Genomic DNA, 27,744 nt, shown 5'->3' on the forward strand with positions numbered 1-27,744 from the left:
GGATTGAAACCTGTAACCTACATACTCGATCTTTCATTCATGGAGGAATCATAATGCGACGGTTAATCATACTAATCGCTGGTAAAGAGGAGCCCAAGAAATGGCAATGGGGTGTTGACTAGTTGCTTCCCTCTAGTCCAGAGGTCACCAAACTACGGCCCGCGGGCCAGATATGGCCCTCGAGGTCATTTTCTCCGGCCCGCCAGCAGCTAGCCGCAAACACAAGACGTTATAATAAAAAGAAACAAGGCTGTCACGCGCGTTTTTAACCAATAGGAAAATTCTTCTTTCGTCCTTGCTGCCCGTTTATTCATATCGAGGCACGTATCTATGAAAGCATTAGTATTTCGAAAACAAGTACAGACTTAACCCTCGTCCTATCGACTCGTCTTGCAAATTCAGCGGCCTAGGGTTACCGCTTCAGCAAGCCCATTTCTCTTAGTAGTCGGGTTATGCGCTTTTCGTAACTCGTTCTTAGGTAAGTGTCGTGGCAAACGTACGTTTCAATATATTTTGTTTGTGCGTTCTTGGACCAGTACAACACTTTTATCACAGCGTTCTGTGTTTTTCAGATCCTGTTTTTTTTTTTCACCCATCGTTATGGCTGCTTTTGAAAAAAGAAAAGTGGACTCTGAGTGTCGTACTTTCAATGAAGAATGGGGAGAAAAGTACTTCTTTGTGGAAACAAAAAACCAGAAAGATACTTGTGTGATATGCACCGAAAGTGTTGCCATTTTGAAAGAGTACAATCTTCGGCGTCACTATGAAACAAAACATCTATTAACATATTTGAAATTTTCAGGAAAGTTCCGTTCTGAGAAATTTGAATCCATAAAACGTGTTTTTGAATCTCAAAGGGCCTGGCATGGCCGAGCGCGTAAGGCGTGCGACTTGTAATCTGCGGGTCGCGGGTTCGCGCCTGCGTCGCGCTAAACATGCTCGCCCTCCCAGCCGTGGGGGTGTATAATGTGACGGTCAATCCCACTATTCGTTGGTAAAAGAGTAGCCCAAGAGTTGGCGGTGGGTGGTGATGACTAGCTGCCTTCCCTCTAGTCTTACACTGCTAAATTAGGGACGGCTAGCACAGATAGCCCTCGAGTAGCTTTGTGCGAAATTCCAAAAAACAAACAAAAAAAACAAAACAGAATCTCAAAGTAATCTCTTCACGAGAAAGTTTGCTGAAAATGAATCTGTCACTCGTACAAGTTACAAAATAGTGCATAGGATGATAGAGCAAGGAAAACCTTTTACTGACGGCAACTTCATCAAAGAGTGTATGATGGAAGTAGTAAATGAGCTGTGTCCTGAAAAAGCCGATTTCTTTGAAAGTATCAGCCTTTTAGCAACTCCAGTTGTACGGAGAGCAGAAGAACCTGGAGAGAACATCGCATTACAGATACTCAACAGGTCCACTCGGACCTCCAGGAGAGGAATTCCAAGTCCAAGGGTAGGAATTTTGGCCGAACATCTTTATAAACTGGATGTTGTGTTGAACGACAGATTTACCGATCTCCAATAACTGAACTTTTCCTCTTGGATTACTCAACCATTTCTTTTTAACTGCGAAAATAATGAGTGTCTGGCTGTGAACTCTGATCAGATCGACTAGTTGACGGCCTTACAAAACGGTGACAGCGTGAAACCGATCCATGCCTCAACAAAACAACTAATGTGTCTGGATCCATAAACCAGTGTCAAATATAATAAATTAACTAGGAAGGACCAACACTTACTTTTGCCATTTCCAACCACATATTTGGTTGAATGTGCCTTCAGCGCTGTTATTGGTATTTTGACGAAAAAAAGAAGGCATACCAACATTTGTGACCGTCATGATCCACAAGCAAAATCGACTGTTTGTTCATCGATTTTCTCATTTAATTTCTCAACGCAAGGCACAAGGTTGTACAAATTAAAGTTGTACAGATTGAATGGAAATTTAATATTAAAGTTACAATTCTGAAAACAAAGTTTCTGTTTTGCTTTTTCAACTTTTTTGAGTAAACAATCATCTCTAATTTAATTATTCGTTAATTAAGTATTTTGTAGAAATAAAAGTTGCTTCTTATTTCCTTTTATTTTGGGTCAGATAATTACCTTTAATTAATTATTAGACAATAATTGTTTTGTTTTGTAGACTAACTGAATTTTATTAATTACTATTTTAAAAATAAAGCATAATGAGGTAAACAATTTATTATTTCATGATGATTTAAGGATGGAGAGGATTTGGAAGAGCCTGGGATTGCTAAGGGTGGAATGCGATGTGGGACGTTGAGAAACACTGAAATAGAGAAAAGACAGCTGTCCAACACCACACATTGTCAACTCTAAGGCCACTCTTGCCAGGTCAAATAGAGGGATGTGATCGTTACTTTTATAACACACCCACAGCCATAAATTTAAAAACACTTTTTTTTTTTCGTGGCGCGCTACCCATTGAGCATCTTTCGTGCCAGTGCAATAAATAAATAAACCGGGACGTTCCCATATACCATAATGAAAAGAGTTACACCCAAACACACACAAGAAAAACACTAAAATATCTATGAAACATTGCATGAACAACACATTATACCACAAAAAACAAAAAGAAAATTGTCTAATATGGAGAAAACTGGAAATTAGCTAAACACCTTTAATGAATATTGAAAATCCTCACTTAGCTACGCTGCAACAGCAGGTGTAACCAATTTAATTAAGTAACGGGCTGAAGTTTTGAATCGCGAAATTATAAATAATTATATTTGTAATGTATATCTTTTTTTATTATAGCTATGTTATTTAATAAGTGTTATTTTGGTATTACTTAAAATTTAGCATAGTAAATGTATTGTATTATAATGTGATGAGTGTGGATTGAACAGATGTAAGTTTTATTATCGTACGTAAAGCTAAGCCTAAAGTTGCTTAGAGTGTTGCGATTTTTAGACCCAACTTCATTGTTTGTACTTGTACTCCTTAGAGGTTTTAAAATTACTAAACTTAAATAAAAAGTCATTATAAGTCTTATCTAAATAAGAAGAAAATTGTATATATATTATAAAGTAAAATAATTTTCCCACTATTGTGTAGTCGCTGCTAATTCTAGTACATTCACATATCTGTGATTTTAAACTTTATACATTCAGCTACGCAGATTTAGAAAATAATATTCTTTTTCTTCTATCATGTAAGGATTTTTTTCCAAATCGGGAAAGTAAAAAAACTTCATTTAGAACAAATTCACAACACTGCCAATTTTACTTGCTTGATAATAATTTAAACATAGGTTTGGGGAAGATTGTGTGAAAATAGCAGTTTAGAAACAGAAATCAAAGAAGCAAGAGTTAGGCTAAGAATTTTCGGATTTAGAGGAAGAACATGCTATGCCTACAACAATACATAGATGTAAATGCATCTCAGGACGGTTGTTATGGGTATTAACACTTTTACCAGGCGTCCTGAGATACAGTTTTACTTCAATTCGGTTTCTCGTCATCACGGACGTAGATATAAAATTTTAGGATATTGGGCAGGTTTAATCAGATTTGAGGTACAAACATAATAGATCTAAACTCTTGACCATTTGCGATAAAGAAGATATAACCAAAAGATATACGTAGTTGAGGACGTTATCAATAAACATACTGATAAGTTGTTTCTGTTGGGGAATGCAGAAAAATTAGGAATAAAGTTTCTTTCTCAGACAAATAAAGGATGTTATATTGATAGTTCTGTCGCTATTAGAAGAACTGTTTTTTTTCTTTCCTTCAGTGTATGAAGGGATGAATGATACTGGAAGTTATAAATCAGAAGAGTTGCCTATAGACATGTGGCTTCTTCTGGTGTGCTCTAATTGGCTAGATGTGGAAATGTATTCTTTTTAAAGATCGAAGGATCAAGTAAAAGATTATCAAGCAACAGGTAAACTGGTTGGACCTATGAGATAGTTTTCAGGGTAAGGATGAATTATTTGCTAGAGTATGTTCGGGCCAAACTAAATCTGTCTAGTGGAAAGAGTTTGAGAATAAGCAAAATGACGGGATATTTAAGACAAAGAAAAATTTTGATAAAATATTTAGAGCATGATTAATATAGTAATTAAATTACTATAAATAGTAATTTATAGTTAAATAGTAGTTTGAAAGATAAGTCTATCAGGTTTCTAATGTTCTGATGTTAAGAGTATACGAAACAAAATGAATAAATTCAGGGTTGAAATAGAAGACTATGATATGATATCATGGAATTACTGAAGCTTAGCTAGATTTGAAGAATGTTGATGCTAAGTATCTTTCATGTTATTCCCTAGAATAAATCTAATATAGTTGTAACCAACTGCCTCTACAGTATTGTTATGGCCTGGTGGTTAAGGCACTCGATTCGCGAATTGGTTCGCGAATTCGAATATCAACACCGAACGTGCTCGCCATAAGAGCGTTATAATGTTATGATTAGTCGCGATTTTTGTTATAAAAATGCTCAAATGTCCTCGAGTAATTCTGCGCGAAATTTATTAAAACAAGCAAACAATTATCTCTACAAATAATAAATATTTTACATAAGTGTAGCTGATTACATATCAAGTAATAAAATAAGTCTGATATAATTGAGTGTAGTCATATAAAACTGATGTAACTATATTCCAATTACCTACACGTGTAAGAAAACATAACAGTCATATAACTAGCAAATCTGAAACAAGTGTAATAAGACAATACTGCGTAACAATATTCCATCTACCTTTAAGACTAATAAACATATCTGATATGACAATATCCAACTAGCTATACATGTAAATAAATAATACGGATATAACTTTGTTACAAGTTTAATCAAGTGATATTGAAACAATTGTAGCCTACTATGCATATGTGAAATAATTCTTTGTCATCTTCTTATACATGAAATAGCCAATCAGCCATTTATATTGTAGGAATTTATACAGTGTAAACTAGGTAAAATCTCCTGAAAAGAAATTACCCGTGAAAATGACTAAAGTGATTGTATTCAAACTTCGTTTTTTGCTGGGGTTTTCCAAGGACGATGACCGTGGATTAACGATTAGTAAAGATATAAAGTACTTATTTAGAGATGTACTTGGTATGGCAATGCTTGACGAAATTCGAGATTTATAATATTCAATATATCATACAAACCTTTTTTTGTAACCGTGAGTTTATGGCTTATATATACAGTAAATATCTTTAACATTCACCTTTGTAATAGTTTGTGTATATAAGCATTCCATCAAACAGTTTTTTGTCGGATTCAGGTGGAAACTGAAGTTGTATCTAACTGTTAAAGTAACATAAATATCAACATTTCAAGGACAGACTTTTGTTGGTAATAACTTTTGTACACTGGAGTGTTAGAAGAATGTTCATTATATAAGTTATCCTTGGTTAAAGCCGAACATGGTTATTTGTGATGTTCACAGAAAATGTGATTATATAGTTTCGTCAAGTTTCATTTTCTCTGTTTAGTATTGTAGCTGATCACAATGGTGTTGACCACATCTTGCAAAGTCGTAAACATGCACTAATTCTTTTACACAGAGAATGTTAAAGACTGTGAAATTGTCTTTGTAAATCTTAAGCTAACAGGTACAGGTTTCGGTACAAACTTTCTAAGAAGCTAACTTATTAATACAAGTAATATAGAAGCATTTACAAACTAGTTTTGGATGGTTAAAATTATGTGTAAGGAACAATAGCTGAAGTATGTTATATTAGGATTATGAGATATCACACTGCAACCTTGGTCTGAGTTTAAAAGTGAGTAAAAACATAGTTTTCTCTCTCATGTTTTAGCACTCTTCTCTTTCAACTCTTTGATCTTGGTTTATTCACCTCGGCAGCTAGTTTAGGTCATAAGGAAATTAGATATTGACCAGTTTAAGTTTAATACTTTCCACATTTGAATGTACTTCTTTTTCTGTTCGAGTCTCTAAATCGAGTTTTCATGGAAGGATAGCTCATGAGATTACGTACAACTTAAAATGGAGAAGAAGAAGCTATTATGGTGAAGTGAATACTAAGATTGCAGCAACGTGTATCACTGCAGGTGTGAGTGAAGCTCATGTTCTTGATCCATTCTCGAGCCCAAGAAGTTTATGTATACCTTGTTGGGCAATTGCTTATAACTCTAGGAGTATCTAGAATAGTTTCTTCATATATTCAGGAGCATAGGATAGTACAGAAGGGGTCCTGGTGGTTACTGGAGTGATCTCATTCCGTCCTGGAAACATACTTCAGTAGAACTTTTGTTGATGGTTTACCTGTACCAATACTGTTACTGGTCCTGGACACAGATCTCAGAAACAGTACGACTGATGCAATTTTATTCCATGTAGTGGATTGTAAGAGAAATAAATTGCTTATGGGAATCATATGCTGAAAACTGATGCCACAAGGCAATGAAGAAAGTGCTTGCAGTTGTAATATTTGTCAAACACGATGGCAACTAGTGGTATGATAGAGAGTTCACTATTTACCTAGAACGTATTTTACTGAAATGGCCGATTAACTTTAAAACTTCAAAAGCTGTGATTTCACGTTGAATAAACAAGCTACAAAAGTAAAATATCGCCCTCATCAACAACATTGAAATATAATTGGATTATCTCACTAATCCAACTTATTATTTCTATTCTTTGAGTATTTAGGTTCTAGATATCATCCATTAGTCAATAGCTGTAGTTATAAATCACATAAGATATGAAAATTCTACATTTGAATGGGCACCATAAATGATGAATAGAAAGGACAGAAAGAGCAACTGAAGTACCTTGGGTGCTACTGTGTGTCGTTCAGGAAGGATGAATATGCCTATGAGAAACTAGAAAGCATAGTATGGAAATATTAAACATGTGGCACATGTATTGTGCAAGATAGTATTTTGTACTGTTGCTATTAGCCACTTGAATATGGTGGCCTACTTGTTCCCAGAACTCTAACACCAGATATGCTTCAGATTTTATATAGCGCAAAGGCTAGTTAGAGTATTATACATTGTCACGAACTATTACAAACGTATTCATAAAACATTCAGCAATGGTTCAGACAGTATACTGCGCACACTCTCCACTGAGAAAACAGCCATGACAGGGAATACTTGAACAGAGAGTGCTTTTTTCTCTTTAGAGAGAACTGTTCTGAATATAACTAATTCTATGTTTGAAACTAAAAAAAATAATCAGTGTATGCTAGTCATTATCAATTAAATCTTCCAGTTGGCTGATGCCTATCCATGGGTCAACGCATTAGCATAAACTGTTACAGATGGGTTGGAAGGACAATGGGTAGCTCATAGAGAGATCAACTGAGACCAAAAAGCTAATTTATAGTCAATTATATGTAGAGCTGTGTCTACTGTTCGGTAATGGAGATGCACACTTATCCGACCTTTCTCAGTCTCATGATTTTGTTGATCGAATACCACACGCTGTTATTCATATATTGGTTAAGTTTTTAGCTTCAATCAAACTGATTGGGTTGACACCTATCACATATCATGATAGTTTACTGTGCAGTTTGGCAACTGTCATTTTGTGTTTTTCCAATCGCCTGATGTTAGGGCTAAAAGTAAATTCAATTATCTGATAAATATTGCATTGTGCACTTGAATATATAAAATAGCTGCATTCTACAACAGTTAGCAAATGAATAAATGTGACAATAAATAGGATAAGTAATTAAATATCAAAAGAGATGCTACGACAAAATAGTAAGAAAACAAAATTTCAAACATTGCGACTGTTTATGGTTATGGTATTTACTTATAGCACAGAAACAATATGGCTCTGGCTGGACAGTGTGTTGTAAAATTCACCGAAACACTAGTCTTTTCTTCTCATAACAAAACAAATAAAATGTGAATATGATTGAAGGAACGTCAGGTTTAGAATTACTACATTCAAGTGTAATTTTTTATACCATATTATATGTTTGTTTCTAATTAATACGTGAGATCAACACCATCTTCTTATATACTAAACAAATGAACTATACTATATTTTCTCTCTAATTGTTGAAATAATCTTATATTCATGTACATCTGAAATGAGTGCGGATATATAAAATATTTTTCCACGAAGTTGTGCTCCGAATGGGAAATTATGTTTTTACCAATTGTGGTTGAAACCTGTACGCGTGAAGACACAGGACCGATTGTCTATGAATGGCATAGTAGTAAAATATATATTGTATTTAAAATTACCACGAAAAGGTATATAAAATGTAAATGTTATGGAATTGGTCTCCCTAAAGTATATTATAATGAACTGCATTGCAGTATAGTCACGTGTTGATAATTTACACTGTGCTTCAACCAGGGGCGTAGAGTTTTTACACCCGATGGGGGGGGGGATGATTTTTGCAACCACTTATGTGGACTGTTCAATTTACAAATTGGTAATCTCTGATTACGTGAACCTGAAAGCTGTAAACATGCAGTCACAGAGTAATCTTGTTACCACGATACTTCAAGGTTTGTATAAGTGAGGTGTTGTGAACAGTTTTCAAAATGTTAATAGAATAAAGACAAATGTGTCACAAATTAACTGACACATGAATTTATTCCTGCACACTGCACAGTATAAAAGATGGCCATTATACTTGACAAGGTTACTAATAACTTTCATTACATGAATAACGTTTTCAAATATTAATAAAATTAGTAATTACCCTTGATAAGTTTATATCTACTGAAAAACTGTTCATGTTGTTTGATAAAAATAATTAAAATGTTTTTGCGAACTCTTGAAAATTACACATCAATACAATGTAACACATAATTTTTCATACTTTTCATTGAAGTAAGATTTATTTAGTCCTCTGGTCTACATGTTCCCAAACGTAGAACTTTGTGATGATCTGTTTATGAATTCTTTCACAAGCTCTTCTATATTTATCTTGTCGACCTCATCTTTGTGAGTGTGACAAATTGCCTCATGGTTGAGGCGGCACTGAGACATAGTTGGCCTTAACCACGTCTTCAACGGTCTTAATGTAGAAAAGCTGCGTTCACATTCGCAGCTGGATACTGGACATACAAGCAAAATTTTCATGAGAAGAAACACTTCACTAAATATCTGCTGGCTTGTTTCATGCATTTTACAGTAAGCATCCTTCGCACCTTTCAGAAATACTGCTTTTGTTGTTCCTTTGAACATGGGTAACTGAAACTCGAGCCATTGTGCAGAGATTTCTGGATAGAAGTTTATAACCGAGTTGTCAATCTTGCCAGATGTGATCATGTTCTCAAGTGCCAGATATTGCCTAAGTCATTGTTGCCTGCATTAAATCTAGTGGTCAGATGTTCTGTGACTGTGTCCACAAATTCAAAATATTGGCTTCTGTAGTAATCTCTAGCTGTTGCAGAATGGTGTGCTGAGCCATCACCTGTGATCCTTATGGGAGGTCTGCGAATGCGTGGTAGTTCAATAGACACCAGATCTAGGGAAGTTATCTTTTTATCAGCTTCATCAAATATCATGTTGTAATTTTCCTCTGTTCGCAATACCCGCAATTGCTTAACTGTCATTGCAGATGCTTCAATCATGCCAGATACTGTCGCTGATTTTGCTTGGAATGCACGGTTTAGTTCCTCTAATGCATCTAATGGATGTTCAACCATCAACAATCCTAAAACTGTCTTTCCTTTGTTATATCTGTCCACTAGACCTCGTGCTTTCACTGCTACATCTGATTTTTCATTTGCTAATTCAGACAAAGAATCAACAATATCACTGTAGTGATCATTAGCACATGTAATTGCAGATAGGCGGCACAACCAGCGTGTTGGACACAGTGGGCGGATGTATTTAACTGAACCATTGTGGCTGTCTGACGATACAATATTTTCAAAGATTGTCTTGCATTTGCCTGACTTCTGACGCAAGACACCAAGTTCATGGACCCACTGGATAGAATCTCGAACACATTCACAAGCTTTAACTGCATGTTGCATTATTAAATTAGCCTTGTGTGTTCCGCAGTGAAAAAACAAAGCTGACGATTACTTCTCTTTTATTTTTGCCTGGCATCTATTGTACGCACCACTCATGTTAGCGGCTACATCATACGTTTGTGCTCTTAATCCTGACAGTGGTAAATTGAATAAAGTCAGTACATCAAGTATAGTCGAGGATATTGTTTCACCAGTTGTATTGGAAACACTGTACAAACCAAGAAATGTCTCATGGACGTCAAGGTTCTCATCTACGTATCTTACACATATTTCATCATAATGTACTGCATTCAAGTCACGTAAAGACTACATGTGTTAGTCGTCTCTAATACTCAATAGATCGATTAGAGAGAAAACAGCTAGTCAACAACACCTGCCGTTAAAGCTGTCTCTAATATAGTAGTGAAAGACTAGAGGGAAGACATAACTACTCACCGCCAACTCTTAGGCTACTCTTTTACCAACTAATAGTGATTATAGTGATTATACATTATAACGCCCCCACGGCTGAAAGGGCGAACATAGTTGGTGGGACGGGATTCGAACCCGCGACCCTCAGATTGCTCTAACCACCTGGCCCTGCCGGGTCAAGAAAGAAGGAAGAAATAGTGGAATGCACAACAAAACTGTTTGGCCACCAATAGTTATCCATAATTGAAGTATCCCGCTGATACAGCGGTAAGTCTGCGGATTTACAATGCTAAAATCAGGGGTTCGATTCCCCTCGATGGACTCAGCAGATAGCCAAGTGTGACTCTGCTATAAGAAAAACACACCTGTATATTTCAGCAGCTTTGTGTCGTTAAATACAAAAAGCAAGAAGGAAGCCTTAGAAGAAATAAATTAAACAAACTGATGTTCAATTCCAAACTTTACGTAAATATTAAATATTCTATTTCATTCATTAATAAGTTTAGTAAAAATCTCATTCATATACGAATTAATGTCTAAGTTTAAAATTTCTGGAACTCTAAATATCTATGTACAAAATATGTGGTAACCAGCACTGAACTTAATGTTTAGCGGATCAGACATGGTAAAATTAAAACTATGATTAGACATTAATTTCAAAACTGAATTCCAACACCAAAAATCAAAATCAGTAGTAATTTGACTTAAAACAAAGTTGCTTTACAGCCATTAAAAACGTGTTATTAATAAATAAAATGATGAAGGAAAGTGTTTAGTGGTGTTAAATAAATGTGATTATATTTCTAGTGTATACTAATTAGTAAATTATAGTCACATGTTTTTCTTTAAAATAGACCTATCGATATACTTTCATAATGTATTATTAAAAATTTATCTGTCAATTGATTAAAAAACTGATTCCCGGTAATTTTATTCTCCTCGATTTTACGATTTATATATAATGCACAAGTTAATTTGTTTGGTTGAAGTTAAGCACAAATCTACACAATAGACTATCTGTACTCTGTCCACCACGGGTATCGAAACCCGAATTCTAGCGGTGTGAGTCCTCAGACCCATAATTTTAGACCTATTGTATATAACAGAGGAATTTCTTCACAGTACGTTGCAAAGCACATTGTTCAACAGTTTTCGTAGCTGAGAAGTAGAAATAAATATACTATTAAAACATCTGTTTTAATAACTTCGTATTCCTTGGTGTAATATCATTGTTAGCTAGAGTTTATTATATTAATTGTTTTCAGGATAGATTATTTCAACTTTCTATTTCTCTAATTAAATTAGAGTATATGTCGAAAGTTCATTTTTCATATATTATGAAAGTTACATGAGTGAAATATTGGATTAGTCATGCGTTCCTTTTTTTCTCCCTCCTCTGCCGACTTTATATGAATAGTTTTGAATGTAGTGCTCTTGATAACTGTTCTTTAAGTTTGTTTATTAGTTTAGTAGTGGACACCAATGATGGCGTGGAGTTAAAAACATTTGCTGGTAAGGTTGATCCTTCTAAAAATAATCACTTTACGTACGAGATGTAACTAGCTACCTTTATTGATATACTTCTTAAAATAGATTATAATGAAAGTATATTCAGTCTCCACGCCAACATATGAAAGATCAGATGAACCATTTTTTCAAAACGTACAGCTTTTCATACTTACTTAGACAGAGCATTTAAGATTTATTTTGATATAAGCAATTTGAATAACACTACGAAACACAAATTTTGTTCCTGGATAGTATGTATTATTTCTTAATTGCTTGTGTTGTAAAAGTACAGAAAATGGCCATTATTCCCCTCAAACTTTGCTTTTCTGACCTGGATAACGAAATTTAGAAATCAACCTATTTTCTATGTAAAAACGGGCAAATTTACACATTTTCATTTACATAAGGTCTGAATAAAACAATATATGAATCAAGATTTACGTGTATATATACTAAAGTTATACAAAAATGTTTAGAAGTGAGTAGTCGAGATTTGCGACTGTAACGTAAATCATTTTCACGTATCAAATATAGTCTCCCATTATGTTTTTGTTATACGCTCCTTGGTAGCGGCGTTCAAAGTCCAATATGTCTTGGTGGAAGCGCTCGCCTTGCTCCTCTGAGTATGCTGCCATGTTCTCCTTGAATTTATCAAAATGAGCGTCAAGGACATGGACTTTCAGGGACTTCCTACAGCCCATTTTGCCATAGTTCTTCACTAGAGCCTCAGCCAGTTCCACATGATTTTTGGCCTTGTGATTGCCCAAGAAGCCTCAAACCACTGTGACAAAGCTGCCCCAAGCTTTTTTTTCCTTCCTACTGAGCTTCTTGGGCAATTCTGTACACTCCAAGATCTTCTTTATTTGTGGTCCAACGAAGACATCAGCTTTGACTTTTGCCTCAGACAGCTTAGGGAAGAAGTCTCGAAGGTACTTGAAGGCTGCAAGCTCCTTATCAAGAGCTGTGGCAAATTGTTTCATAAGCCCCAATTTTATGTGCAATGGTGGGAACAACACCCTCTGGAGGTTCACTAGTGGCTCACACTTGACATTGTGCCTCCCCGCAGAGAACTCGGTCCGTTGTGGCCAGTGCTTCCTGTTGTAGTGCGCTGCGGTGTTCCTGCTGTCCTAAAGGCAAAGATAATAGAGAAACTAGGTAAAGCCTCCTTGGAGACCCATCTGGAATGCCACCGATAACCTCCCAGCCATACTCATCATACTTCAAGGCTTCTAACAAGGTCTTGACTCTGTTGTGTTCCTCTTTAAGGTGCACCGAAATATATTTAAATTTTAAAAGGTCTAAAATTTGTATAATATAAAATCTTACTATTCAAACAAGCAAAAATTGTCTGTCTTACCTTCTAGAGTTTTTTTGTTGTGTTTTTTTGCAGTGCTCGCAGGTAAAATGAGGTGCCCAGGGTTTGTCTTGATCCCCGATAGACATCCCGAAATTTGCCTTGTAGGCTTCACACATTTTAACAGATGGTGTCACAGAGTACTTTTTCGCTCTTGTCTTGATAAATTGGCCATATACATAGCAGAATGCGTCTGGAGAATGCTTTCAGCTTCTTGATGTCAACTCTAATAAAATAAGATAGGCCTATGTGTTCACGTAGGCAGCTAGAACTAAACTGAAGTGGTGAGTGGAGAGTCCCTGTGTATGTATTACAGGTCACAAAAGGAAAGTTTGAAGAGAAAAATAGGTCTTTTCCATTTACTTTCGGCATAAGCAACTGGAAAATAACACTTTCTGCCCAGGAACAAGTAAAAGTAAAAATTTTGTTACATAGTGTAATAAGTAGAACTATATGGCTCAATACGGCCAGGTAGTTAAGGTGCTCGACTCGTAATCTGAGAGTCGCGGGTTCGAATCTCAGTTCCACCAAACATGTTCGCCCTTTCAACCATGAGGCCGTTATAAGCTATGGTTAGTCTCACTATTCGTTGGTAAAATATTAGTCTAAGAGTTGGCGGTGAGTGGTGACGACTATCCGCCTTCCCTGTAGTTTTACACTGCTAAATTAGAGACAGCTAGTATAGGTCTCCAAACCAAATATAATTGTATAAAAGTCATTGCTAGAAATATATTTCAGTTGAATTTACTGAGCGTAATAAAAATATGCTAACTGTTGAATGAAACAATAATTTTAAATGAACTTTATACTAAAAGGGAATCTAACAATAGAGAACCAATATAATTCTTGTTGTAAATAAATACATCATTCCTAAGTAGAAATAAAGAGTTGATTGGTCTTAGTGCACAGTTTTGAAGAGAAATATTCATTTGTATGTGAAAAGAACGTATATTCGTAGCGTCCATCAAAGTTTGTAATGAATTAAGCTTCCTTCGCATAAAATTTCCCGCGCGCGAAATATGTTTCATTTCTGATGATCACATCCTAAACCTGTCGAATGTTGACTGTCGGCAACTAAATAAACTCTCATTATGTATTTAAAACATTATTCCTGTTTCTTATGTTAGCTTAAAACATGCTTATGAATGTGTGGTCTTCTAGAAAGTTGCCAAAAGTAAGGAACTTGTTTGTGTAACAAAAAACCCTAAAAATTCCACAACTGTTTTCTGTTTAATTAACACTGGAAAGCTGCAGTGTCATCTAGCAGAATCTTTATTAAGAAATGAAAATAAAAGTTAAGTAATACATGTAGAATAAACTAAGTGATGGTATTACTTTTAAAACATCAGAATAATTTTCAAGTCTTAAATAAGAAGTGGGTGTTAGTTTAGTCCCCCGCTAGTACAGCGGTAAGTCTAGGGACTTATAACGCTAACATCAATGGTTTGATTCCCCTCGGTGGACTCAGCAGATAGCCCGATGTGGCTTTGCTGTAAGAAAACACACACACATTTATTGTACAAACTATGTTTTAGATCCTCCTATATAATTGTTAACTCTCAATAAGTTCGTATTATTTCTGTTTTGTTTACAATATTTAAAGTTTCATTCAAATAACCAAAGAGATAGATTTCTTTCTTAACTCTAACCTCTCGGATTTAAGAATCTCCAAGTGTTCACATATATACCTCTCTCGTATTTAAAATTGTATGGACTGGGCGTGGCTTAGCGGTTAGTTTACCTGTAGGTGAATGTAAGGATTAATATTTCGTATCCTCTTTTCACAGAAAATGTGTTTCGAATTTTCATGCTGTGGGTCCGCTTTAAGAGTGAAGGCCACAACTCTTTTATTCAGTTAGGCCAGACTAACCCAAGAATTAGCCATCGTGGGTACTAACTGGCTTTTTCTCTACTGTGTCAGTATAAGTTATGGACAACAACTAGTGCAGATTCACGTCGTGTAGCTTTGCGCGAATATCTCAAACTAACAATGTTGTTGTTTGTTTTAGAGCAATGGTGCACAAACTTTTTGAGTCAGACGCCATAAACAGACTTCTCGTAACCGTTGGGGGCCACAAAAAGTGAAGATTAAAATCGTCCCACAGTTGTTTCACACAAGATGAACATCACATTTAAGAACACATAAATAACGATTACATCAAAGAGTTTGCACATTATTCTAAGAAATGTTATGATACGTCAACTGTCACAAAGTCAGTGCGATGGATGGTGCTGCATGTCATCTACGAGCTTAGAAATGTCCGGCTTGATGTTTGACGTTGAAAGACTCAAGACTGCTTCCAGATAATTATCAGTCAGCTGATTGCGAGTGTTGTTTTTGTTCAGTTTCATATGCGAGAAAGCCTGTTCACAGCAGTACGTGCTGCCAAAGATGCTGGTGTGGACAAGTCCGTTCTCTTTCAGATTAGCAAATGTATCAGGCAACGTTTTGTAGAAGTCAAGCAAACTGTTTTTTCGGTAAATAGCACGCAGTTCATCAGATGCCTGGAGATCAGTAAGTTTGAATTGATATTCTGCTGACAAGTCATCCACTGACACACTGAACGGATCAGCAAAAAGTTTCATCAACAATCTACATTAATCAAAATCATGAAACCGTGAGTTGAAGAATTGAATCAAGGTATCTAGCTTCCCAACATAAACTTGTGTGTCAATGTCTTGATTCTTCTGTAGCTGTGACTGAAAAGTGGGAAAGTGCACGAAGTTGCCTGATGCTGCTTGCTGCCGGCGGAACAACTGCAACTTTGACCTGAAAGCTGAGACGTGATTTGCAAGCTGATTTTTGCCTTGCAACTTCAAATTCAGATCATTCAAGTGTTGTGTCATGTCGACCAGAAAGGTCAACTCAGCTTCCCGATTAGTTCCTCTGTGATATCAAACGATGACGACACACCACGAACAAAAACTAGTAGCTGTGCTGTTAAACTGATGTCAGTCAATTCGTCTGCTGCCAAAGAGAAGTAGACAAAGTTGGCTGCTTTATTTGTAAGCTGCCTTGTTACGTCTGCTGAGAGGTGTGAAATTCTTTGTTGAACTGTCATATGATTCAAAGCCACCGTCTGTGATGTCGATAAAACCCACTTGTAGAGAAATATATATGTAAAAACGACTCGTTTGGGTTGAGAAAATTTTTTACGTAGAGGAAGGAACAACGTTTCGACCTTCTTCGGTCATCGTCAGGTTCACAAAGAAGGAGAGAGGTAACTGACCGGATCCGGTATAGGGCTGACCAATATTACGATTTGAACTACAAGTGTAGTTGCTATGAGCATTTTAAAGTTTTCATAGCAATATTTCAATGACCTTATCGAAAATACAAATATTTTCAGAAAACACATAAGGAACATTTGTCTGTATGTAAAGTAGTACTAACATATCCATAAAAAAAATTACATACGTGTTAATTCCTCAAACCATGCTTTAGCTATAACTCTAAATTTACATAATTTCCTGCTTCTTACTGGACATGCAGTACCAATATAATGAGTGTCTACTCTAAACGTAGATAAAATTACAAAGCCGAGAAAATTTATTCAAATTTCATTCCTGAATTACTATGGTTTGTAGCGACACCAGGGAATTGAGAACCATGGTGCAGTTCGATATAACGACTGTCTGACGTGTGGAATTTTGCATTATTAAATGTCGAATAAAAACCAGCAATTAAGCGCTAGAAATCGTTACTGAATTAATTTACTGTGAAGATTATGCTACTTACAATCGTTAATTTACATACTCTCGAGACCAGTCCCTGCTGTACTGTGAGAGGTTTTTCACGAAATACTTTATGCTAACTCAAATTGTTTGTATCTGGAAAATTAACACTAGGAATGAAATTGAGGAAAATCAGAACAGTCGTAAGTTTCACAAATACGTCATTTCACTTGTACAGGTATCGTCAGTTTCGACTACTTAGGATAGTTAAAAATGTTTTTGTTTGTTTGCTTTGAGGAGGTGAGTGAGAGAGAGTTTCACTAATCACAGTCTCAAGTCTTAGACTGACTATTGTCTGTATGCTATGATCGTGGAAGATGACATGGTGCTTGTTTTTCTAATTCTAATTTTTCACTATTTTTTCGAAAAATAAACATTACACAAAATTAAAATGTCGTATGAAATTTAACAAAAATTAATAATGTATTAAACATTAACTGTTACTGACTGGAACCATCCATATATGACAAAAATTTAATGTTATCACTACTGGTTTACATTAAAATACATCAAGTTTACAGCACAGTCATCAATAATAATACACGGCCTTTCTACTAAGATTCACAGTAAATCTTGACCACTGTGTATGTACAATAACAAATAATTTTGTTATTTACATCTTTAAACATTTCTGAATGAAAATTCTTGAAGAGCAATTTCTTTTTTTCTCATATACTTTTGGAAGGGTTTATGTGTAATGAGCAAACCTTAGTTAAAAACTGTTTTTGTTTGCGAGTTTATGTTGGGGGATGCCCCAAGAAAAAAACTGCTATGTTTGTGAGATTGTATTCGGGCATTCCATAAACAAGAAATACATTTGTTTGTTAGTTTGTGATGGGTCACGCCCTAAACAAGAACTGTTTTTGTTTGTGAGATTTTGTTGGAGTATGTAGTAAACAAGAACTGGTTTTCTTTATGAATTTATTAGAGAATGCCCTAAACAAGAACTACACGTTTTTGTGGTATATATGTTGTGGCGTGTTCTAAACAAGAACTACGTTAGTCTCTGTATTTATAAAATACGCTCAAGGGTTCGGGAGAGGAGATGCACCCGATGCAAATATCTGGGCCCACACACTTGAGGAGTCTGGGTTCAAGAAAACATTTTCCATATGTACGACAGTGAAGTCTTCCTTCTCTCTCTATTATAATAATATTATTATTATTTCTATGGTGACGTTTCATTTTGAGGAGTCTTGCAAGAGGATAAAACAATATACATGATTGAGGGGTCGGGTAAGAGAAGATGAGGGACCCAGATTTCTCTCTCGGGCCCTGGTATACCCTAAACACTTTATAAATGACTTATATGTACATATGGCAAATCACAGAAGTTCAAAAGTCAAACAAGATTTAGAATATTTTTCTAACTCCGACATTTTTGTTTAGGAAAATAAAATAGTCATATCAATAAGCAACACTGCCATGGGTGACAAGCATGAAAATGACAGACGTGTCAAGTGTTCATACATGTACCACAAGAATGATCCATACTGGATAAACCTCAACTTTCTCTCCAGTTCCTAAGAGGAATTGCATGTATGAAATATACATGCACAAACAGAACAGTCATATAACTAAGTTCTTCACTCATACTCGACAAATAGCAGCTACCAGTAACACCACGTAATGCGAACACGGCTTTTTGTTGACTCAACAACGTCATCTGGAATTATCTCAACATGAGTGCTGTTGGTTATTAATTAAGATTCGAATCCTTTGAAGTATTACATTATACTGCTTTCGCTATAAATAATGAGTACCGTATAACATAAACTATTATAGTTCATCAATTGTTTTTCTATTAGATACTGAAATTCGTGTTTTTAACATTCGTTCATCAAGGGTGTAATATAGTCCAAAGAAAACTCATTTAGATTTTGTACTAACAGAAACGTTTTATGATAATGTGTGAAATGATTTAGGACTAGAAGTGTGTAGTTTATAAAGATTGGCAAAACTGAACAATTTATAAGAATCAGTTTTAAATATTGATATATGTATGTATATACAAATAAATGAATGAAAACAAAGCTAAACAAAAGAAAAATTAAAGATACTGTATAAATTAAAACGACCCCAGGGTACAGGCTATATTGAGAGACATAAGATGTACCCTAGGTTTTGGAGGAAGCTTAACTTCCATTCACCAGTCTCACATTAAGAAATTCATAAAAATTAAATCATTAAAAGAAGTACATGTTAGGAGAGCGAGATGTGGGTGCTTAAGCCCACAACGTCCCGTATCTACATCACCCTTCACTTCCTGCAGACAGTTGTGGGAAGGTGACTGCTCTTCAAAGTAAAAGAATAAAAAATAAATAAATAAGGGAAAGAAAAACTTGTGGGTAAGGCATTTTGCCTGACTGTTTAAATATTAATTTTCTATGTATGTTTATATACATATATTCAGTACCTTCACAAAACAATAACCGAAACAGGCATTCACTAGATTAGGAGAATGTTAAGAACTTTATTTTTTCAGATTAACTTATTTAACGTTTAATTCCAGGCCACAAAGAAACTGACACGTGTTTCATTTAGCTACAATATTTTTCATGCATTTATATAATTCATAAGATTTTGAGAAGGAAGATCAAATGGAAACAATGGGTTGTTTGTCAGAAGTAGAGACCACACTATACGTTTTTATTAATGTTAAAATAACAGGAAGGTAATCAGTAGAAAGTAGAATATGTATATATATATATATATATGTATAGAGAGAGGTTAAATAATTCCAGTTAAAATCACATATGAATGTATAATTTAAAACTGTATATAAATATATATTAAAGTCATAGATCGTGATCATATTCTGACAGTGTAATTTTAGAGTTTGCTTTTATAAAATATGAAAACATTGATGATTTTTTTTGGCCTGAACTGTAGCATGTTTCTTTGTTTGTTTTCTTACATTTCATTGATACGTTATGAACAATTATCAGGCTGTTTTTTGTGATTTATATACATCTATTCTATAACTTAATTATAACGTGCTAATTTATATCCTATATCAATACATCATGAGCAATTATAAGTCTCATTCTGTAATATATTTATAAATATTTGTCTTCTACTTTGATTATAGTATAGTTAATGAACTATAAGGTAGGACTAAGTTTCAATACAACTTTCAAAATTGTTAAAACCGTAGTTGAAACTTTGTACTGCTTGGCTGAAAAAGATGCATTTAATGAGGAATTTATTGTATTTGTTTGCTTTTCACTACATACAAATGTACACAATGGATTATAATCTGTTGTGTGCCCGATACGGGTTGGTTTGGTTTGTTTTGAATGTCGCGCAAAGCTACACAAAGGTTATCGGCACTAGCCGTCCCTGATTTAGCACTGCAAGACTAGATAGTGGGAAGGCAGCTAGTCATCACCACCCACCTCCAACTCTAGAGCTACTATTTTACCAACAAATAGTGAGATTGTCCGTCACATTATAACGCCCCCACGGCTGAAAGGGCGAGCATGTTTGGTGCGACGGGAATTCGAACCCGCGACCCTCAACTTACGAGTCGAGTGCCTTAATCACCTGGCCATGCCGGGTCGCTCAATATGGGTATCGAAACTCTTTCTTCCTTTATTGTTATAAGCCTTCAAACTTATTGCTAAGCCGCTAAGAGTATAATATAAAGTAAAGAAAAAATCCAAAAACAAAAACTCCAACACAGTTTGTAGTTTCTATCGTAATTTAATCTCAAATAATTATTTTGTGTAGACTCTTATGACAGAAGGATTATAAAGTAGAGGACTTTATAACTTCTGAACTAATTTATAGTTTAAAAAAAAACTCTAGAAAAAAACACGTAGCTAAGTAATGTAACATTCCCGATCTTTTGACTACGATAAATCTATTTCTTGCTAGATTTTCATTGTTTGTTCTATTTTTTTCTCCGTTCGTCACTTCCAAGAAGATATGAAAATTTAAGTTTAGCCCCCAGTTGCTCAGCGGTATGCCTGCGGACTTACAACGCTAAATTCCGGGTTTCGATACCCGTGGTTGGCAGAGCACAGATAGCCCATTGTGTAGCTTTGTGCTTAATTCAAAACAACAAAAACAGCAACAGATTTAAATCTACGCATTAAAATATGCTTAAAGCTTTAGACTCGACACGAAACAAAATATTTTATCTTGAGTTTCGGTTATGATATATGTACCTTTACCCCTATATTGACTGCAGCCTTGATAAAGGAACGTAATCGAAACTCGATCTCGGCATGCCCAGGTGGGTTAAGGCGTGCGACTCGTAATCTGAGGGTCGCGGGTTCGCATCCCGGTCGCACCAAACAGGCTCGCCTTTTCAGTCGTGGGGGCGTTATAATGTGACAGTCAACCCCTTTATTCGTTGGTAAAAGAGTAGCCCAAGAGTTGGCGGTGGGTGATGATGACTAGCTGCCTTCCTTCTAGTCTTACACCGCAAAATTAGGGACGGCTAGCGCAGATAGCCCTCGAGTGGCTTTGCGCAAAATTAAAAAACAAACAAACAATCGAAACTCGAAGAATAAGGTTGAATGTTATCGTAAATACATTTGAACAGAAAACAACCTAATTATGTGCTAAAAGGTCCAAAATTTTTATGTTCTTTAGTATCAAACATATGTTGATTTTCACAGTAACGACTTTTGATCTTGATCGGTTTTAGACCTTTGCTCTTCTTTCGTACGTTCAATTTATTGTCTTTGTCTGTCTGTTAAACTGTAGACCTTAATCAATTTTTCAAGTTTGACACAAGCGTAGACGAATTTCGGTTAATTCCTAAATATTTTATAAGTTACAGGTGATGACATCTAGGAAATCATTGGTCGCAGTAGTTGTATGATATATATTAACTGTATTACTAGGAATTAATTTGAACTATTGGGTATATATATCCTTAGCATTGGGTCTCGGTGACTGTAACACTAAAATTTTTATGGTATTATTTCAACACATAAAAAATCTTTATTAACTGTCACTGGGTGCATCTACCCTATTTCAACACTATTTATAATATAATATAAACCTGTCCGTATAGAATGGTGAGCTCTAAGCCTAAAAGTATTGTTCATAAAAAAATTCAATAATACATATTCGGACAAATTGACAACTGGGACACGGAACCATTTTCTAAGCGTGCCATTTGTTTTTCTAACTACACTGAATTATAAGTGCTATATATGGTGAGCCTAAATCAGAAGTATATCAACTTTATTAAGAAATCACAATAGCACTGATAATGTTAAACTGGTAATTCCCCTAATATGGAAGCAGTATATACAGTAAACTGTAAATAGATACATTTTGTTGTCAGTCTTTGCTGATAAAACATTTTGCTAACAGTTAATAAATCCATTTGGATCAAAGCATAAGACGCCTTATTTAAAAGGCTGTTTATAACAGGCGTTTGAGGAATATCACGCGTTATGGTATTTTAGTGGGTTCACTATCAAGAGACTGTAATAAGCCATAGATTAAGGATCTGAGTAGGAAAGTGAGTTTTTGTATATAGAGATAGTAAGATTAAATTGAGAGGGTAAGATAAACAAAAACAAAACATGTTTATCAACAATAATTAACTTTTCAGTTCACATAACTTAGCAAGAAACATCAAATACTAAATAATGTTGCATATGAAAACATTTTAGTCATCAAATGAGATACTGGTATAAGTCATGATGATTTTGATAAATTTCCCAAGAAGAAAAAACTGGTACATCGATAAGTCTTCGAATTTACAATGCTAAAATTAGGGGTGCAATTACCCTCCGTGGACTCAGCAGGTAGCCTGATGTGGCTTTGCTATAAGAAAACATACACACATTTAAATTGAAACTACTGGTACGCGGAACCGTTTTATAAGCGTGCTGTTTCTTTGAAAAATAAAAAAACACCTGAAATGCTTATATCTACTCAATGGACGTTTTGTTAAGATTACTTTGATGCAATTAATAAAACTTTTTTTTTTGCAAAATATTCAGAGAATGTGATATTTTAGATGGTTACTTTACCCTTCTCTGTGTAAAGGTTTAATCATAACGTGGTTAATCTGTAAGAAAATGGTTAAGAGCAAGAACTTTCCCAATTCTCAAAGGGGCGTGATAGACAGGACTTCTCTGCTATCAGATCTAATCACATTGACATTGGTAATTGGAGGGAAATTTGTCTAGCACTAGGAACAAATGTGGATGGCATATACTGATGACTGACTTAGTAAAAATAAAAGTAGACAGACTTGCTAAGTAATTCAAACATCAACTCGTTTCAGATTGGCTGAATCCTTCAGGGATTCGACTATTTTCAATCAAACTATGCAAAAAGACAACAACAAAAAGTTACAAAACATGTCAAATTGCAACCAACTAACAGCCCAAAAATAATTTCACTTACCTCAGTACCAAAAGGAAATGATGTTTCTAATTGTACTTAGAGTGGAAACTGTGGAAATCAAGTAACTGTGGTTGAGTGATGTATGTAACTTGATATATCAACTTCAGAATGTTTTGTATTGATGGAAGAAGAAAAATACGGAGAAATTGTTTGACTGTTCTCTTGTTGTTCCTGCAATTAAAACTGTTGGAGGTGACGTAATGGTTCTACAAATGGAGTTAGTTTGATTCTTTAGAATGAAGAATACCATCTGAAGTGTATCAAAACATTGTTGTTAATTGTGTCTATGCTGTGATAGACAATAGATTTTCCATGATGATATTGCAACAGCCGTCTATGTTTGCCAGAAAATTGCCTGGATTTCTTTCTTTACCAGATCTCTATCCAACGCAGAGTCTTCGAGATGAATTTGAAGAACTGTTCCACCATCGTGTTTCTCCGAACAATGGGTTTTAATTCTACCGACTGAGAATGTTTTAAGTTCTTATAATATCCACGAAATCAATAATATAGAGCATTATGAAACACACTTTACTTTCTGTAGAATACCACAATGAAATGTGTAGAAAATGGTTTTTGTTTTTACAAACTTTTATATTGGAGTATATTTATTCTTTTAAAAATATATAAATATAATTTACACTTTACCATTGTGTTAAAAATTATCTTGAAATTTTATATAGGTGATGACTATGGTATGATGTGACAACTTTTTATGTGTTTGTTGTCAAATGAAAAGCTACACAATGGACTATTTAGTTTCTAGTGTAGGAAGTCTGACAGGTATTGTAATCCAGATTCTAGCTTTATAAGTCAAGAGATTTACCGATGTACTACTTGGAAGCAAGTTACACACCTATCAGTAAAAATAATACTTATTGAAATTGTTTTATTATAAGAGCATTTAGTGGAATATTTAAATTATTTTTCTACTTTTCTGAATGAACAATTAACTAGCAGTGACAATTAATCTTACATGAGAAATTTAAAATGTAACATCAGTTTAAAAAACCAAAAACGATGAGATTTCAACACGTGAGCTTGTGCTCTTCAGGGTTAAAATATAATTTGTCTCTCAAACACTCTCATCGTATTTTGTGAATGTAACGATACCCTATTAAAAGCTACTGCCTGCTTTCGTTAGTTCTTTGTTCTTAATTTAATAGATTGGTAGGAGAACAGTGCCAATATCTATTGCTATGAGTAGGCCATAAAGCTATAAGCTTTATCATGAACTTAGAAATGACGTAGGATGAAAAAGATAGTGTTATCAGGGCTCTCTTGTGCTTTTATCCAGTAGTAGTTATTTATACAGTCACGATGTGGCGCTGATGAAACCTCAAATCAGTAATTACGAACCCACAGACTGATCCAAGCCTCTGGATATCGTATAACGAGCGAACGGTGCAAGTGGAAATCTGATAGTAGTGGCATCGGAGTTTTGTGCGCGCGCATGAGAAACTGGCCAATCCGCTGAAAATGGTTGACACTGCGGTAAAGCTAATTATATACCGGCTGAACGAAAGCTTGGTACAACTGGTGGAAAACTTTAACAACATTGTGTACGCAGATGAGAGGAAAGAAATGTTGAACATCGTAAATATAAACTTTTTCGGGTGGTTTCTGTTCGCCGTCATCATATTCATCTTAGGAAAACTTGTAACGTTATACAACAGTGAAAAGGTCAGTTTAGAGCAAACTGAAAGTAATGAAAACGATGAGCTCATTAAAAACGACAAACGAATCCCTGCCGGTGCTTTAGAACGTGTTTCAGAAGTAAATGGTCCTTCGCCTAAATACTTGGAAGAAACGAAAGCGATGGTGGCCAAGCTTGAGGGGATAAAGCGTTATGATGGTGACCCAAATCGAGTCAACTGTTGCCTTCCTCAAACTTTTAGTCCTGAAACTCGGGGATCAGATCCAAGCAGTGTGGACTGGATCAATAGTTCTTTAAATTGGGTGTGCACTCAGTGTAATACGAATTTACTCGTCGAAAGTTGGTTATGTGCTTTGAATGATCGGGCTAGAAGAGCATCAGCCGAGGTAAGGTCCACGCCCTGTGAAGTATAATACTCAATACAATGGGTTTATTTCATTTCTGATAATGGGACCAGCTTTAACTCTATAAGTGTTTACAGTATGAAGATATGTAGCACACTAAACGCAACTATGAAATTGTAAAGTGCTTTTTTAACGTACCATTTAAGGCCCGTTTAGCCAGCGCTACAGATAAAGTATATTGTTATTTCAACTTTTGATTATATCCCTCCCAATCACTCGCAGACCTGTATTTAGCTGTACCCACTTTCAGTAACTATATTAAGGTCTTACTTTACTGTGGGCCGTCACGTGGAAATAGCACTGTTTTGACGTCATTACAGAGAAGCAGATGTGTTCGAGATAGTTCTAATTTGTAGCTGTTATTAAAACGTATGGTTAATTTATCTCCAAGTCTAATGATTTATGAGCATTAGATCAGGATAGTAGTTGTTTTTTGGCATTGTTTCAGTGGAGAGAGCATGATAATAAACTCGACTCATTGTCGAATGATTAGACTTTGTATCAACTACAATTTATAGTCATACTTTGGTCATTGTCTCAGGCTTATCGTAGTGTATAACTGTAGGAAAAGAGAGTATGATTAGTGTCAAATTAAAATCTTTATAAGGTACCTTAGCCACATATGCTGCTACACAGTATTAATACATAATACAGGTACTGATTTAGGCAGAAACGTGTAAAGAATTTGAAGTTCAAGCTTCTTTGTATTCAATTATTTTTTCAACACCAGTTTTAATTAGAGACAGTAATTGTAATATATGTCATATGTCTAGGGGTTCATCATAGGAGATGTAATTGCACCTGTTGAAACAACACCACACCATCAATTTGCATGTTCATGCATGTACTCAAAAATGTAAGAGACCTTATTCTGCACCTACTTCAAGTTTTAATGAGTAAGATTACATGTGTATTGAGTTGTAGAACCTTGGCACTCATGATATATGCTTTAATGTGTTAGTTTGGTATGGTACAAAAAAAACAATCACTGGACTTTGTTTTTGAGGTTGTTTCCTAACTGAAGTTCTCCATTTTTCAAGATTAGAGTACAACTTACTTTTCTTAAGATATTGTGCTTAGTAGGAGTTTGGGGGAAGTGGAAGTAATATTTTTTGTTTTTTACCATTTTAGATGCAGTTAGTTAGTGAAGCTGGTTGCATAAAATAGGGAAATGACTGTTACCTTGCCACTTAATGTTGACTGGGGTAAATAATTCTTGAAGAGAGGTAAAATAAACATGAGTTGTCTGCTATTCAGATAACATTATTACTACTGTGTAAGGTGATAGGAAAATCCACTACTTATTCAACACATAACAGGTATTTTAAAATAGGGAAATGACTTATTTCCTTACCTGTTAATGTTGACTTGGATAAATAATTCCTGTTAATGTTGACTGGGATAAATAATTCATGAGAAAAGGTAAAATGAACACGTGTTGTAAACTATTCAGATAAAAGGATGATTATTGTGTAAGTTGATGAGTAAATTCAATAATGATTCAACACATAACATCTTGATAGAGTGTAGTAAGTACATTTAGATATTGGGAGGTGTAAAATTGTATAAAGGTTCTAGAAGATTTGAGTATTGGGCATGTGGACATGATTTGGTAATTGCTGGGTACAGTCCCATAATTTTCAATAGAATGACAGATGAATAGAGTCAAGAGATCTGTTTGAAAAAAACACAACAATCTAAGTTCAAAATTAGATGTGTATATATTGCTTTAAAGATAAATATTCTATAATATATTTTCTTTAGCTAACTTGGTGATGTGTATATTATATACTTAAACTGTTTGTGTTGTATTTATGAAATATTTTAAATTGCTCCTAACAATGTCATCGAGAACACTGGTAATAAAATTTATTTATGTTTGTACAATAAATTCTAAAATGAATAAACAAATCACCCCCGGAAAATCTTAGGTTTTTTTTTTAGTGTTGGTAGACCTTTGTAATTTTTATGGGTTGCATTACTTCAACTTATGTTTTTGGTAACAATTCAACTCTTAAAATATATTTAGTTTTCCATATGTATTACAGTTTTTCATATATAAAAGTTGCCATTGGCTACATATTTTGTATATATATTAGCTATGGGCTTGTAATTTTGTCATTGTACAATGAATGCAAAGGACTAAATGTAAACACATGATTTTAACTATTGTTTTATCACAGTAGACAATGACATCTGTTTGCTTGTGTAACTCAACTGGACACTGTACACTATATGTAACAAATTTGTATTTGTTTCAGTAGATCTGAATTATTATTTTTTTCAGAATGTATACAAGCTGTAAATATTATTTTCTAAATATGAGATACAAAGAAAGT

At 34.8% G+C, this 27,744-nt stretch overlaps 1 protein-coding gene across 6 annotated transcripts in view; it reads left to right on the forward strand.

The window, feature by feature from the left end:
- The first annotated feature begins 24,718 nt into the window (after positions 1 to 24,718).
- Positions 24,719 to 27,744, forward strand: part of LOC143257584 (uncharacterized) — an 81,643-nt gene continuing 78,617 nt past the window's right edge. For 2 of the 6 annotated variants that reach the window (XR_013031947.1, XR_013031948.1), the window contains exon 1: positions 24,719 to 25,387. Coding sequence is in view for 4 of the 6 variants with exons in the window: in XM_076516488.1 (XP_076372603.1) it covers positions 24,824 to 25,387 (564 nt within the window). In the remaining 2 variants the exon portion in view is untranslated. The remainder of the gene's footprint in view (positions 25,388 to 27,744) is intronic. The other 4 variants (XM_076516488.1, XM_076516490.1, XM_076516491.1 and 1 more) reach the window with 2 other exon arrangements.

This window comes from Tachypleus tridentatus, chromosome 7, assembly GCF_004210375.1.
Source record: "Tachypleus tridentatus isolate NWPU-2018 chromosome 7, ASM421037v1, whole genome shotgun sequence".
Taxonomy (NCBI): Eukaryota; Metazoa; Arthropoda; class Merostomata; order Xiphosura; family Limulidae; genus Tachypleus; species Tachypleus tridentatus.